General features: G+C 39.6%; 1 protein-coding gene across 1 annotated transcript in view; it reads left to right on the plus strand.

The window, feature by feature from the left end:
- Positions 1-16,413, plus strand: part of MYO5A (myosin VA) — a 197,687-nt gene that overhangs the window by 163,800 nt on the left and 17,474 nt on the right. Inside the window, exons 29-33 of the mRNA XM_081108912.1 lie at positions 726-826; positions 3,610-3,690; positions 5,472-5,670; positions 7,963-8,037; positions 8,698-8,791. Of these exons, the coding sequence (XP_080965038.1) occupies positions 726-826; positions 3,610-3,690; positions 5,472-5,670; positions 7,963-8,037; positions 8,698-8,791 (550 nt within the window). The remainder of the gene's footprint in view (positions 1-725; positions 827-3,609; positions 3,691-5,471; positions 5,671-7,962; positions 8,038-8,697; positions 8,792-16,413) is intronic.

Here is a 16,413-nt window from a genome sequence, read left to right on the forward strand (position 1 = left end):
GGAGCTAAATTCTTCCCATTTATATATATCTAAAGATGTGAGGAAAAGCTTTTAATTTTGTAAAGCATACATCTGAATGCTACCTCTTTGTACTGAGTTTCTTATGGAAGAATGAGCTTTATGTTCAACTTTTAGTGTGTTATTATAACTGATATTATAAGTGTTACTATAACAAATGTTTTATTATAACTGATCAAAAAGTAGTAGGAAGAACAGTTTTTTCCATTTCACTAAATAGTGTTCTTGCCTGGTTTTTATTCTAATGCTGTGTATATATTTTGAAATATATATATTTATACTATATATATATTTAAAACATATGAAACCTATTTTATATGTATAAAGCATATAGTATATACAGCATTAGAACAATAACTGGTCAAGAACACCTTAGAACTATATTATGGAATATACAGTATATATTCACCCCCAACACACACAAACACATATATACACACACACGTAATGTAAAACAACATAGCCCGTCAGTTATTTTATTTACAGGGCTGTGGTATTCGGAATCTCACCACATTCATAGCAGCATGTTAAGGATTCTCAAGAGGAGGACTGACGGCTCCCCTTTTCCTTGACTGCCTGTGCCCCCCTGCCCTCTGGAGTCTGGAGGGGTAGAGTTGTGACGGGCACATAAACACATGAATATGTCGTATGTGGGCCAAAGCTTGTGATTTGGTTCTTCATGTGGAACTATGTCATTTCCCCTTCAGAATACAATGACAGATGCCACAGTACTTTTGGAAGATGTACAAAAAATGAAAGATAAAGGCGAAATAGCGCAAGCATATATTGGTTTGAAAGAAACAAACAGGTAAGTTGATACTGTTTTTATTCCATTTTGGTTTAATCATATTGATCTTTGGTTTTTAGCCTCTTGTACAAAAAGTCAACATATTTATACATTGCTTTAGTAGACATCAACTAACCTTCAATGGGAATCCAAGGTTTTCAATATATTCAATAAAATCTCATTTATAACAAGGTAGCATTATTGATGAAAGGTGTCAGGGGAAATGTTCTTAACTTCACGGGGATATATATGTCTGTATCTTTAAGGTCTTAGCCTTGAGGAGAAAACCAGTTGCTCACTGTTGATTGTCTTGGGTAGTCCCTTTTCATTTCTCATTCAGGCTGGTTATTTGTGAGTGTTGTTAGGGGCAACTGCAGCTTCCAGTAATCTAAATTTAATGTGAAGGGAAATGATGGAGTATCTGAAATCTTATTAGTGGTAGCCATATAATTCTCTAAGGGTTCCATAATTTCTAGGGCAGAACCCTGCATTTGAGACCACATTTTTGTCATGTTCCCTAAGTTGTTCTAAGAAAATCCTAACTCTGGTTTTATTCCATTTACCGTAAATGTGAGTGAAATTGCAGATGGCACTTAGCTCAGTCACTCTACACTTAAGAACTTTAAGTGAGCTAGCTGAGAATGCAGAATTTGTGCCATCACTAAATGACTGAACTTTCCTGAGGCTTTTTCTATAGCTGAGTTTATGTAACAAAATAAAGACTCGTCTCTGGAATTGTCTCAGCCTCTTCTCACCCCCTTCCCAGTGGAGTTTAGTGCTATTGAACTCGGACCTAAAGAGGCTACATGCTTTAAAGAATATGGCTAGTGATGATCACAGAGAAAGGCAGTTCTGGAGATTCTATTATCAGTGTGCAGTCTGGGCCTCCGGGTGTATAATACCACGATTGGCATATAGAAATACTTCACTAACTAAAGAATATCTTCTTTTATGGGCAAGGGTGGAAAATGTGGATAAGAGTATTTGGTTAAACTTGAATTTTAATTTATGAATGTAAAATATAAATAGCACATATCTTTTATCTAAGATTGTGTAAGTATAAAAATAGCTAGATTATGCTGTTATTTCATCCACTGAGCTATTCAGTTACCAGAGATGTATTGCATGCCTGTTTAATGCCAGGCCCTGTGCCACACAGGGATATTAGCAGTCAGCAAAGTAAATGCATTCCTTACTTTCATGGGATTTATGGGCTATTGGGGAGACAGCTTAGAGAATTTGGACTTCACTCCAATGATAGTGGGAGCTGTTGAAAGATTTTAAGTAGGAAACTATAACGAGATTTGAATTTTAGGAAGCTAACCCTGGCATTTATGTTAGAGACTAGATTGTAGTGGAACAAGATTGAAAGCATAAAGACCAGTTAAGAGGCTAGGTAATGGTGACTTTGACTTAGTTGGTGGCATTTGGGATTGAGAGAAATGGGACACTTTGAAGATGTATAAGAAGATGAGGTCAGTAAAGCCTTGTGTTTTATTGGATGTGTCAGTGAGGAATAGGGGTCATGATGGATGACTCTGAAGTGTCTGCTGTGGATACTTGGTTGGATGTGGTGATGCCATTTGTGATCCTGGTCTGGGGTGAAGGGAAGTATGGGATAGAGATGATTGGTAGATTTACAGATATTGAATTTAAAGAGCTAGGAAGACATCCAAGGAGAAAAATCCATTAGGCATTTGAAAATATAGATCTAACGCAGGAGAGATATGTGGGCTGAAATATAAATGTTGATGTCATCAGCATATACTATTTATAATTGAGACCATGCGAATAGATCAACTCTTCAGGGAGAGATGGTAGGTGGAAAATAGAACATGCTCTGGAATTTGTTTTATGTAAATACCGTATCAACACAGAAGTCTTGAAGGACAGAGAACCTGGGCTAATGCCCCATAGCCCTGAGGCCACTGCTTTCCAGCTGCATAGCCTCCACAGGCATCTTACTTCTAAGCCTCACGTCTTTCTCTGCAATGTGGCAAAAGATGTGTATTGGGTGCCTGGGAGAGCTAAGTGAAATAATATATGCGGGAGTTATAGATGATACCTGACACTTAGCAAACACTCACGTATATTATTTTAATACCCTAGATAGAAGAAATCCTGTAATCAAGCATGCCATTATTATTTATTAATACCTATTCCTTAGTATACATACTTTTAATAAGATGTGTCACATCTCTAATATAAAAACAGTGTCCCCAGGCCTTAGAATTAATTTTTAGACAAAGAAAAAAGTCTTTTAAAAGTCATGTATAAAAGCTGAGAACTTTGAACATATTCTTAGTTATAAGTTACTCCTATGAGAATTTTTTAAAACTAGGAAACCAGATTTTATTTTAAGTCAAAACAAGATCCTACCCATAAAACTTAAAATTTCATTTTGAAATGGATTATGAAGATTGCTACACAAAGACAATAACTACAGTTTTCATATTATATGTGTGTGACTGTCATGGTTAGTCTTGAATATAATAAGTGACATATAAGATTATTCTACTAGCTCAACAAAATGTTAAAAACAGAACCTCTTTCTCACCTTTTGAATCATTTCTTATTTTACAGGAAAAATCGCTGTAGATCCTTGATTCGTTTGTTTTACTTTCTACCCAGTTAGATGTTACACATTTTTAAGAAAATTAACCAGAAATAATTTTTGTGATAATGTCTTAAGTTATCTGTAATTAACAAAAACAATATGAAATATCATGTGGTGCTGTTGACCATCATCATCTCATTCCCACCCTGTATCCTTTGTGTTTTGCATTGTTCCTTTTGCATGGAAGGTCGTCTGCTATGGATTACCATGAGTTGAATGAGGATGGAGAGCTGTGGCTGGTTTATGAAGGGTTAAAACAAGCCAACAGGTTATATTTGTCTCCTCAAAATGCAATGTTATTCATTTGTTGTTTTTCTTACTAACAGTGGCCTCCTGGCTTTAAATTTTGTATTTCTTGTACATTAATTGTCTTCCTAAGTAAATTTTAGTACAACTTAGAGCATTCAACCAAATACCTTCCTAAAAACCTTCTTTAGTAAGGGATGCTATTAAAGCTGAAATAGATGATGAATAAGAGTTGCTGCCCGTAAGTGAAAGATGCTATCTAGATTGCCCTTCAGACACTAAAATTTGTGAATATTTCACTAGGAGTTGGAAAAAAACCCAAAACCTTTCAACTAGAGCTCAAACTACTGTGGGGAGAGATTAATACCTATTACTTAGTAGTTTCTTGTTTGGAATAATGATCAATCTAAAGGATATATATGCCAATGGACACATGGCTGCATTCCTACATATTGTTGCCATGCTGCTTATCGGCAGTATTAAGTGCCTGACTTGGCATTCTGTGTGGTTACTGTGAAGTTCCAATTTGTGAAACAGCAAATCAGGAGGGTTTCCTGCATTGCTACAGTTCAGAATAATTACCCAGACTCAACATGTTAAATATGTTTAGGGGGAAGCAAATAAAATTGAATCAGCAGCACCTTTCTAACACAGATACTCCTCTGCTCTAGTGATGTTTGTGTCCTAAAAATCTCATAAAAATACAATTTTAGTGATTAAGCTGGAAAAATACCTAATATTCTGTTTGTTCAAGGGGCTCCTGCTTATTCTGCTTTGTTTGTTCTAACCATAAACCATTGTCATTAACTTTGTGGTGTTATTGGCTTAAATCCTCTTGAAATTTTATACTCACTAAAATATTTTTAGTCTGCTGTTAACAGTTTGCTTGCAATGTCATCAATAAATCTTGCCCAGCAGTTGGTAACCAAGGGGATTAGAATAAAAGAACATCCTTTCTTTCTTCGTGTTAATTCATTACTAACTGTAACTTTGTTTTGTGTTTAGAAAGGGGGTGAATGTGGGGTGCATGGTAAAGGGGGGATGCTATTTCTCTCTGCTGTGCTCACTGCTGATGCCTGGGCATAGCTGAGTTGGGTGTTTGCTCAGAGAAGCAGCAGCCACTTTGTTGGTCCTGTTAATAATTTCTAAAACCATGTCTTGTTAGGATTCTTTTACTGATAGGGAAGTTTATGGGGAAAAAGACGATGACAGATTTAAAATATTTGTATATGAAATTTCAGAACTACCTGTCTGGATTTGGTAAATCTGTATATATTTCAGAGAAGCATTCAGCTGTTCCTTTCTTCACAGATAAGAGTAGAAGGTAAAAAGGGGACCCTGGTTACACCCTCTGCCTGAAATTAGTAATGCTGACATTCTTGAAGTCATACTTAATTAGATCAGTTGTTTGTAATCTTGGATCCATAATGCAGTTATTTTGTGGCAAAGGTATGGTCTTTGCCAACTGGAATGCTTGTTTGTAGTCAGCCAGATTGAAGCTGTCTTTTAATGGATGATTTTATTCATCATTCCTGTGAACTCTCAAAACAGCTAAAACTCTCCTGCTTCTCAGGGCCTTTAATACTTTATATTCGTAGCAGGGCCCACAGTTCAGAAAGACACAAACGTGAGAGCACTGTGTCCAGTTCTGGTCTTGAGTTTCCTGACTTTAATCAAGTCAGAAGTTGCGCAGACACTGGAGCCCCCGCTTTTCCTGCCCTTGCTAGTGAGCACAAAGCCTCGCCCCACCAGGCAGGGCCGCTGGTGTCATCACCCTTTCCTACCCGTGTGGCTTCTCCACAGGCTCCTGGAATCCCAGCTCCAGTCGCAGAAGAGGAGCCATGAGAACGAGGCCGAAGCCCTCCGTGGGGAGATCCAGAACCTGAAGGAAGAGAACAACCGGCAGCAGCAGCTGCTGGCCCAGAACCTGCAGCTGCCCCCCGAGGCCCGCATCGAGGCCAGCCTGCAGCACGAGATCACCCGGCTGACCAACGAGAACTTGGTAAGGGCCTGGCTCTGCAGGGTGCCCCACACCGTCACCCTCTCACTCAGCAGAGGTGGAGTGAGGAAAATAGGACTCTGTTGGCAGAAATGGAAAAGGTATGTGCACAGATTGTGTCTCTCGCAGGAGCTCTCTCAGATCCACTTGGAGGGTCTGGAGGTATCAACCAGCGGCATGCTGAGCTCTTGAGATCCTCGAGAACTCACGTGGCCTCTTTTCCACTTTGCTGCAGAATCTCTGCCATTCTCTGCCCTTGGTTATATGGTTGTTGGTTATATGTTTGTTCAGCTGTGGTTCCCAAACAGCCACCGAGGCCACCCCAGCCTCCATCTGTAGCAGACAAGTGGGGGTTAGAGCTATGGTCTGCAAGGCAGTTGGCAGAACCAAAGGGGGACTTTTGGTTGACATTGGATGGAGCTCCCAGGTCATAGAGGAGAGAGAGCAGTATGCAAGTTTATACAATTTTTATTCTTTTAAACAGAACGTGGGCAATGAAATGAGGTCTTTTTTCCCCCTTCCCAGATTCTGAACAGTGGCAGAAGTTTTTTTTTTCTTTTCTTTTTCTCTTTATTTTTATTTATTTATTTATTTTTTTTATTGCTTAAAGTAATACAAAGGGTATTACATATGTGTCCATTTCCCCCCCCCCTCTTTATTTCATAGAAAGTATTTTCTAGAATATTTCTTTCTCAGTCACAAAATAACTTTTATTACAGATTTATAGATTTTTAAAAATCTACTTAAATTTGATAATATATTTATTAAATGAAAGGCCATTGAAAAGTAATGATTTCATGTTTCTATATAAAATTAGATTGTAGTGTCAGCCTGGTTTTGAGAACAGCTGTTTAAGGCTGGTAGTGTTTTGTCTTCTTTTCTTTAATTCAGGGTTTTAATGATCTATAATAAATAGTTTGGATTTTCTCTGAAGATTTAACAATCTGAATTATCCCTCCATTACTCCACTAGTGATCATTTTATGTTACAAATAGTTTTCTAGTGTCATTTATCCAACTGTCTTTTATATTAATCAGAAGCAAAACACACAGGTCTTCTTTTCAGAGCCCATCTGTCCCCTCGAGGACAGAGGACACATGTGGGAGGCTCCATTGTAGGAATGGGGGGAAGGCTGAGGGCAGTGTTTGGGCTCTTTTTAAGGTGACTGAAACATCACTGATTTCTGGCGGGAAATCTTCCAGATCATGGACTGAAATGTCTTTTTATTACTTTCAAGTATATTGTTGCTTAAGTTTAACTAACAATGCTTAAATGCCTAAGAATTGATAAATATACTAAATAATATAATAACAATTGATCAGTGTATAAATTCTCTGCTTATAAATGATTGTCTTCAAATACGAGGTGAAACTGTGAAGTAAAGATGCTTCTGGGTGCAGATTCCCAGTTTTTTCATCAAGCTGATTAAGCATTTCCCTTGCGACCTTGTCTGTAGTATTCATTTTCTTGATAATTTTGCATAACTAATACAAAAGTAAACTAAGCCCCCAAATTCTAAGCTGGTAGTCTAGTTAATGATTTTGTCTGAGGTTTAGGAAAATCCTTTGCAGCTCAGCCGCTTCTCCTGCCTCACTGGTAATTCAGGAGACTGGATTCAAACCTAAGTACAGAGAGCGATGCACTTTTTCAAAATCATTGTAGTTTCTCAGTGTTAATTGTGCATTTCTTTAGGAAACACGTGAGCAGAATATTAAAACAGCTGGGAACCTAGGCTTAGACCTTGGAACTGCTGCCCCGAGTAACCCCCCGCCCCCTGCCCCGGCACAAACAGAAGGTTTTCCTCCTCCGCTAGTGAACGCGCTTCCCAGGCCTCCCATGCCGCCTTTCAGGAAGGAAGCACACAGCTTCTCGCCGGCCTTTTCCGCCTTCAACAACAGCGCCCATATCGCCATTAATTCTATTTGCCTGCCCTACTCTTGCCACAACTGCTGGCACCAAAAAGTGCAGCAACTTGTGAGCAGGTCCAAGGAGTGAAATTACAGCAGCCTTACCCAGGGGCTCGACCACCACTTTGTTCCCCTGCTACCCGAGATGGCACCCTGGCTGTGGCCTGCTTCCCCTGAGCATGTGACAGCATATGTGTGTGCATGTAGAGCTGGAATTCTCTGTGCCAGGAAGACCAGAGGGCAATGGCAGATGACAGATCAGAGCTCTCTCAGTAGATACAGTTTCATTATTTATCTTAAAATATTTTAAAAATTGATTTTGTTGAGAGGTAGCATTCCCCGCAACAACACAGAGAACAACAAATATCCATTATGCCTGTTTTTTCAGTATTTTGAGGAATTATATGCAGATGACCCTAAGAAGTATCAATCATATCGGATTTCACTTTACAAACGGATGATTGTATGTAAACTCACGAGTGCTTTAGTGTTGCTTTCTGCACTACTTCTAGCTCTCTGCAACCAAGGGCCTGCCTGCTCCTCCCCAGGAAGTCTCTGCAAAAACTCTGATGAAACCTCTTTCTCCCCTACAGCTGTCTGTCAGCCAGTGGTGTCACCTCTACCAGTGTCCTGCGTCCATTGTCGTGTTTGGTTTGTTACTGACTCTAGGCTTGCAGTGTGATGGAAGTCAAAAGTCAAAAGCCCCTACCCAAGTTCAATTGTCCTTAAACCTCTCCACAAAACATTTTGTGCATTCATCAAAATTTATTTTGCCTCTTCCCCCTTTAAAAGAAAACATTGCACTTGAATATGGTACATTTTACGAGCATTTAATTGTTTTGCCCACATGGAGTCTACTGGAAAAGACTCCCCAGTGAACCTGCTGTCCGTCACACTGTGAAGGATTATACTGCATCGTGTATTTTAACATTCAGCTTTTATTATAGCTGCATTTTCCATGCCTGCTGGTTTCAGCCAGGTGGTGGCTCCACCAATGAGCTTTTCTAGAGCTTTTATGTGAAACTAACAGTGCTGTTTCTATGATTTTGTGTCTGCTTTCCCTCTGTGCATTTTAGAAGACCTATTTTGATCATTCTGTTGTATTTCTCATTTTGACCTTTAGGATTTGATGGAACAACTTGAAAAACAAGATAAGACTGTCCGGAAACTGAAAAAACAACTGAAAGTATTTGCTAAAAAAATTGGTGAACTAGAAGGTATTTTAAACATGTTTTATAACAATTGCTGAATCTTGGTTTTGTAGTGCTATACTAGTGTCCTAATAGGTTTGCATGCAAATGTCGGGGATGATAAAAATTACTTTCAGCAAACCTAGTGTCTGTGTAGTGGATACTTCCATTTTGAGGTGGGGGGAAATGTTCTTTCCATTGTAGTAAAAATTTACAAAGCAAGAGAATCCATTCAACAAATATAGTGACTACTATGTCAGGCACTGTTCTAGGTTAAAAGCATGGATTCTACCCTAACTGGTTTGGCTCAGTGGTTAGAGCATCAGCCTGCGGACTGAAGGGTCCCAGGTTCGATTCCAGTCAAGGGCATGTACCTTGGTTGCGGGCACATCCCCAGTAGGGGGTGTGCAGGAGGCAGCTGATCGATGTTTCTCTCTCATCGATGTTTCTAGCTCTCTATCCCTCTCCCTTCCTCTCTGTAAAAGAATCAATAAAATATATATTTTTTTAAAAAGCATGGATTCTGGAGCTAAGCCTTTTAGATTCAAATCCTGGCCTTCTACTATTAGTCATCTGATATTGGGCAAGTTATTGAACCTCTCAATACCTCAGTTTTCCCACCTGTTAATGGGAATGATAATGGTGTACTTGACATGGTTTATAAAAATTAAATGAGTTAATATGTATTGCATTACTATAGTTCCTGACACATAGTAAATGCTATATATAACTTAGTTATTATTATTGTTAGTGTAAGGGATACTAAAATTAGTAAGACAGAGTCTGTATCCTCAAAGAACTTACCATCTAATGCAGATAAAAAGAGAAGTAAGAAAAATGAATTATGATTATAAAGAAATAAGATTTTTTTTAAAACATCTCATGCTTTATATATGATGAGGATGGGAAAATACATAAGAATGAATCAAATATCCATTATTATTATATACAAATGAATCTCATCTTGTAGATTTGTGTGTTTTTTCCTTCAGATTAGGGTATTTATTTAGGTGCCAGGAATATAGCAGTGATCAGGGCTAAAGCCAAATTCTAACAACGTTCATTGTTCAAGAGATTTAGGGATCTTCTTTGGTACTGCCTTCAAATCTATGCAAACTATGGTCATTTTGAAAAAAAAAAAAAATGATACTGTGTTATCTGGCCACCTCTCTATCCTCTTAGTGTCGCTCTGCTTCAAAGGGTTGCCGGGAACCAATTCCAGCATGTCATAATTTCAAGAGTTTCATCAAAAGGTTGATGAGACTTGGGGACTCTACAGGGTTGAGTCACACATGTAGTCACCTGTTGGGAATGGCTAAACGCATTTCCCCAAACCTGAATAGGATACTGACTGTGGCTGCCAGACAGCTAAAAGGCATCTTAATCTACATGTTATTGCCTCCTACTGGCCAAACACCTGAACAGCTGTAGGCTAATTCCCCCATTCTGACAATGTTTCTGTATACCCTTTGAAGTGTATGTCTCTGCCTCAGGACAAGTTGTGTTAATAAAAAGCATGGCGTCCTGGGGACAGAAACCTTAGACCAGCCGTGGGCAAACTACGGCCTGCAGGCCCAGATCCAGCCCGTTTGAAATGAATAAAACTAAAAAAAAAAAAAAGACTTTACCCTTTTATGTAATGATGTTTACTTTGAATTTATATTAGTTCACACAAACACTCCATCCATGCTTTTGTTCCGGCCCTCCGGTCCAGCTTAAGAACCCATTGTGGCCCTGAGTCAAAAAGTTTGCCCACCCCTGCCTTAGACTTAAGATCTTGAATCTTAGCTCCTTTAGCTAAGCTCCTCTGACCCCCAGATGCCTTTCAAAATTATATCTCGTTTCCAGACTCTTTATTAGTCTCTGGATTCCTATGTCATCTACGCACAGCCCCTTCTCCAGATTCCTGAACCCTTCTTGATGCTGGGACAAGAACCCCGGCAAGGGTGAAGAGTCCCTAGCACTGGGAATGGTCACAGTAATCTACCATGATTCACTCTGTGGTTTTCATTCTCCAACATGCCAGGCATGTTGGTCTTTCTTTTTCTCTTGGTCAAGTTCTGCTCATCCTTTGAGAAGATCAGAGTCATGTGTCACATCCTCAAGAGCATGCTTTCCTGATCACCCAAACAGACCTCATGGCTCCCACTCTGTGTATCACAGCTTGACTCACTTTTATGGTTTTCACTTTGTATTCCCTTGGATATACAAATGCTGAAAGATTTATTTAGAAATCAGATTACTTGGCTGTTGTATTTTATATATAATCCTTATAGCATTATTGATTCAGATCTACTGGAATAAAGTTTTGAATCTCCAAATTACACACATGGGCTAAAATGTCTATTGGCCCTAGCTAGTTTGGGTCAGTGGATAGAGCATCAGCCTGCGGACCAAAGGGTCCTGGGTTCGATTCCGGTCAAGGGCAAATAACCTCAGTTGCAGTCTCCTCCCTGGCCTGGGCCCATGTCCAGGCATGTGCAGGAGGCAACCAATTGATGTGTTTCACTCACATTGATTTTCTCTCTCTGTCTTTCCCTCTCCTACTCTCTCTAAAAATCAATGGAAAAATATCCTCGGGTAAGGATTAAAAAAATAAAATGTCTGTTGACAGAACTTTGAAAACCATTATTCACAGAACATTTCTGCATTTAACTCCACATTAATTATATCAGGAGATGATAATTAGATTGCAGAGTATTTGCTTGAAAGAAACTGATTTCAAGGGTATCAATTTGTGAGATTATTTTTTTAAAACTCCTAATGGTTTCACTGTTATTTTAAGTTTTTACTAGGATTTCTTTGATATGTATCTTTTTAATTAAAGAGATAGATTAGGATATTTCGACATGCTAGCAAGTTGAAGCCATTATCAATCAGAAATCTCTGGTCAGTTAAACTATCCTGCCAACTATGTTCTTAAACCTGTAAGTAGCACTTGAGGAGGCAATTCATAGATTAAACAAAAAGATCATTAGAATATCCTTAAGAAAAGGTGAAAAACTGATGCATGTCTAAAGTATAAAATGAAATCAGTTTATTTGATCTGTGCCCTTGTTGAGAGCAGTAATTCCCCCACCTCCCAGAATTAGAGAATAAAGGTGACAGGCTCCTCCAACATTTTTTCTGTCCCCTACTCCCCATTATACAGAAAATACTGGCAACCTTGTATAGCGAAGCACCTTCTAATATATAGAAATCTTTATATATTTTTAAAAATGTATATTATAGTATATATTATAGTATACTTAAGTTCTTATTTTATATATATTTTTTTAATTGATTTTTTTACAGAGAGGAAGGGAGAGGGCTAGAGAGTTAGAAACATCAATGAGCGAGAAACCTCGATCAGCTGCCTCCTGCACACACCGTACTGGGGATGTGCCTGCAACCAAGGTACATGCCCTTGACTGGAATCGAACCTGGGACCCTCAGTCCACAGGCTGACACTCTATCCACTGAACCAAACTGGTTAGGGCTAGTTCTTCTTATTTAAAATAGGAGGTTCTTGCCTTCTTCTGTGAGTTACATTTAATTATGGAGACTTTTGTAGAAGCCAATGGAAACTTTTTAAAACATCAACATATATAATTTTAGCAGAAATTACATAGCTAAATGGAAAGTGTTTCAAAATTTCATCTGCGTTGTGTTATATTTTAATCCAGGAGTGGGTGTTCATCTCAGTTTTCATGGAGTCAAGGAATTTAGACCTTAAAGAATCCTAGAAATGGGTTAATCATATTATAGGAGGAAAAAAATTGAGGCCCAGAAACCATAACTGACTTCCAAAGACTCATCCAATTAGTGGCCAAACTAGGACTAGAACCCAAGTCTTCTGAGAACCACTGACTTCTTTCCTTTGTGTCATATTTTCCAATGGAATCTCTCTATTTATTTATTTATTTATTTATTTAAATATATTTTATTGATTTTTTACAGAGAGGAAGGGAGAGAGATAGAGAGCTAGAAACATCGCTGAGAGAGAAACATCGATCAGCTGCCCCCTGCACATCTCCCACCAGGGATGTGCCCGCAACCCAAGTACATGCCCTTGACCGGAATCGAACCCGGGACCCTTCAGTCCGCAGGCCGACGCTCCATCCACTGAGCCAAACCGGTCTTGGCGGAATCTCTCTATTTATAGGAATTTATTTGACTGCCTCAATTAAATGGTGACCAAGCTCTTCCTGGTACCAAAGTGAGGAAAAATAAATTAAAATAAAATTCTAGCCCTAGCCAGTTTGGCTCAGTGGATAGAGCATTGGCTGGCAGACTGAAGGGTCCCTGGTTCGATTCTGGTCAAGGGCAGGTACCTAGGTTTCAGGCTTGATCCCTGGTCAGGGTGCGTGAGGATGTGTCTCTCTCACATCGATGTTTCTCTCTCTCTGTCTCTCCCTCTCTCCCTTCCACTCTGTAAAAAACCAATGGAAAAATATCCTTGGGTGAGGATTAACATCAACAACAAAAAATTCTAGTGCCCTTTCCTTTTCCAGGACAAAAAGGTTCAAGAATGTTTTTCCTCTAGTATAAAGAATCTGTGAGATAGAAATAGGGATCACTTCAGGTCTTTCTAGAAGGAGGTCGGTATTAGATGGAGCATTGGACTGGACGATCCCCCAAGGTCTCCTTTGTCTTTGAAAACTGGGCTGGTGTCCTGGCTTCTCTCTTTCAGACTTCATGCTTTTCTGATGCTATACAAGGGTTGACATTTTATTTTAATAGCAGATGATTTGCTAAGTGAATCAAGGTTATAGTGAGTTGACATCTATATATTTTTAAAGATTTTTTTTATTGATTGGTTTTAGAGAAAGGGGGAGAGAGAGAGAGAGAGAAAATACACACATAGATTTGTTGTTTTCTTGATTTATGCATTCATTGGTTGATTCTTTTTTTTTTAATTAAATCTTTATTGTTCAGATTATTACATTTGTTCCTCTTTTTTCCCCCCATAACTCCCCTCCTCCCAGTTCCCGCCCCACCCTCCGCCCTCACTCCCCACCCACTGTCCGCATCCATAGGTGCACGATTTTTGTCCAGTCTCTTCCCGCATCTCCCACACCCCTGTCCCCCACAAGAATAGTCAGTCCGTTCCCTTTCTATGTCCCTGATTCTATTATGATCACCAGATTATTTATTCACTTGATTCTTAGATTCACTTGTTGATAGATGCATATTTGTTCATAATTTGTATCTTTACCTTTTTCTTCCACTTCCTCTTCTTAAAGGATACCTTTCAGAATTTCATATAATCCTGGTTTGGTGGTGATGAACTCCTTTAGCTTTTCCTTATCTGTGAAGCTCTTTATCTGACCTTCAATTCTGAATGATAGCTTTGCTGGATAAAGTAATCTTGGTTGTAGGTTCTTGGTATTCATCACTTTGAATATTTCTTGCCACTCCCTTCTGGCCTGCAAAGTTTCTGTTGAGAAATCAGCTGACAGTCATGGGTATTCCCTTGTAGGTAACTGAGTTTCTTTCTCTTGCTGTTTTTAAGATTCTCTCTTTATCTTTTGCTCTTGGCGTTTTAATTATGATGTGTCTTGGTGTGGTCCTCTTTGGATTCCTTTTGTTTGGGGTTCTCCGCGCTTCTTGGACCTGTAAGTTCATTTCTTTCACCAGGTGGGGGAAGTTTTCTGTCATTATTTCTTCAAATAGATTTTCAATATCTTGGTCTCTCTCATCTTCTGGCACCCCTATAATTCTGATGTTGGTACGCTTGAAGCTGTCCCAGAGGCTCCTTACACTATCCTCGCATTTTTGGATTCTTTTTTCATTCCGCCCCTCCGGTTGGGTGTTTTTTGCTTCCTCGCATTTCAAATCATTGACTTGATTCTTGCGCTCCTCTGGTCTGCTGTCGGGAGTCTGTATAATATTCGTTATTTCAGTCCGTGTATGCTTAATTTCTAGTTGGTTCCCCATCATAACATCGAGGGTCTCATTAGTTTTCTTGTAGATCTCATTAAGTTTATCGGCGGCTTCTAAACAGTTCTTGAGAGACCTTAAAAGTGTGGTTCTGAACTCTATATCTTCCATTGACAATTTTGTCCTGTTTCTTTGTCTCCGCATTTTGTTATGCTTCCTTGGTGCACCCCCTAGTGGTCTTTGTGCGCAGTCTTATAGTTAAACCTTGATTGTTGTAGCTAATACCAGGGAAGGTTTGACCTCCAGGCCAAGTGGCTATGAGAATCAGCTGTGTCTGCAGTGAGAGAACTTCTGTCCTCTAGGGAGGTGCTAATCTAGCCTTTGCCTGAGGCTATCCGGCAAATGCCTCTGTGCAGGGCTTGGGCGGGGCGGGTCGCACAGGATCAACAGGGTGGGCTGGAGAGAGCAGTTATGGTGGCTCTCAGTCCTGTCCCCAGGGGCTCTGCCTCTCTGAGTCCCAGCAACCGCTGCAAACCTCAGAGAGAAAGCTGCACTCGCTCTGACCGAAGCCAGACAGTCCCGCTTCTCCCGTTTGAGCCTGGGTCCCTAAAGACTCGCCTGTATCTGGAGCTCAGAGTCTGCGACTCCCTCCCGATTAGATTACGCCAACCGCACCCTCCGCCGCCAGCCCGCTCCGCACACTCCGCACCTCAGAATTTGACTTCAGCACTGCGCCTCCTCTGAGTGTCCGTATGCGTTTCTCTTTCCTCCTAGTTGTAGGACTTCCACTCAGCCAGCGTTCCTGTGGTTCTGGGTGATGTCCGTTCCGTCTTTTAGTTTCACTTTTGAAGTAGTTGTTCAAGGCAGCAAACTCCGGCGTTAACCTATGCCGCCATCTTGGTTCTCCCCTCCATTGGTTGATTCTTATATGTGCCCTGATGGGGGATCGAACCCACAATCTTGGTGTATTAAAATGACATTCTAACCAACTGAGCTACCCAGCCAGGGCTGACATCTACACTTTATCTGTGAGGTTTTTAAAATTTATTTATTATTTATTTTATTTATTTTTATTGATTTCAGAGAGGGAGAGAGATAGAAACATCAGTGATGAGAGAAAATCATTGATCAGCTGCCTCCTGCACATCCCCTATTGGAGATCACACCTGCAACCCAGGCATGTGCCCTTGACCTGAATCGAACCTGGGACCCTTCAGTCCACAGGCCGACATTCTGTCCACTGAGCCAAACTGGTTAAGGGTATCTGTGAGTTTTTATAAAGACTCAAATCTCTTGGGAAAATTCAAAGGCAGAGAGAAAAATTTTAATTAAAGTATGGCAAATTTTGTCTTTGACATTTTATACAGAACCAAAAATATCTCGGTTCTGCAAAAGGAAACTGAAGCTTTCTTTTAAAACATATTTCATAAATTCTGAGGTGCACACTTTTTGACATTTTAACATCTCTGAAGTCAGGATGTGTCTTTCAACTGTTGATGGGTTATAGCTTAATTGCAGTGTTTTCCTCCTTAAGTGTTATATAAAATAATGTTATTTCATAGTTAATGGCACCATAGGTATGATGAAATAAGTAGGTATAAAGCATTCTCTTTACATCATATGGAGTCCAAATATGTACATTTATTGATCAACTTAATATGCTGAGTCTATTTCCTCCCAGTTTCCCCTCTTAGGGTTATTTCTTTGGCTGAAAGCAACTAGTAATCTAGTTAGTAGAGATTTTATTCTTTTGTATTGTACATGTAGCATGTATGTGAGCTGTGAAG

This window comes from Myotis nattereri, assembly GCF_964212035.1.
Source record: "Myotis nattereri genome assembly, chromosome: 1".
NCBI classification, from domain to species: domain Eukaryota; kingdom Metazoa; phylum Chordata; class Mammalia; order Chiroptera; family Vespertilionidae; genus Myotis; species Myotis nattereri.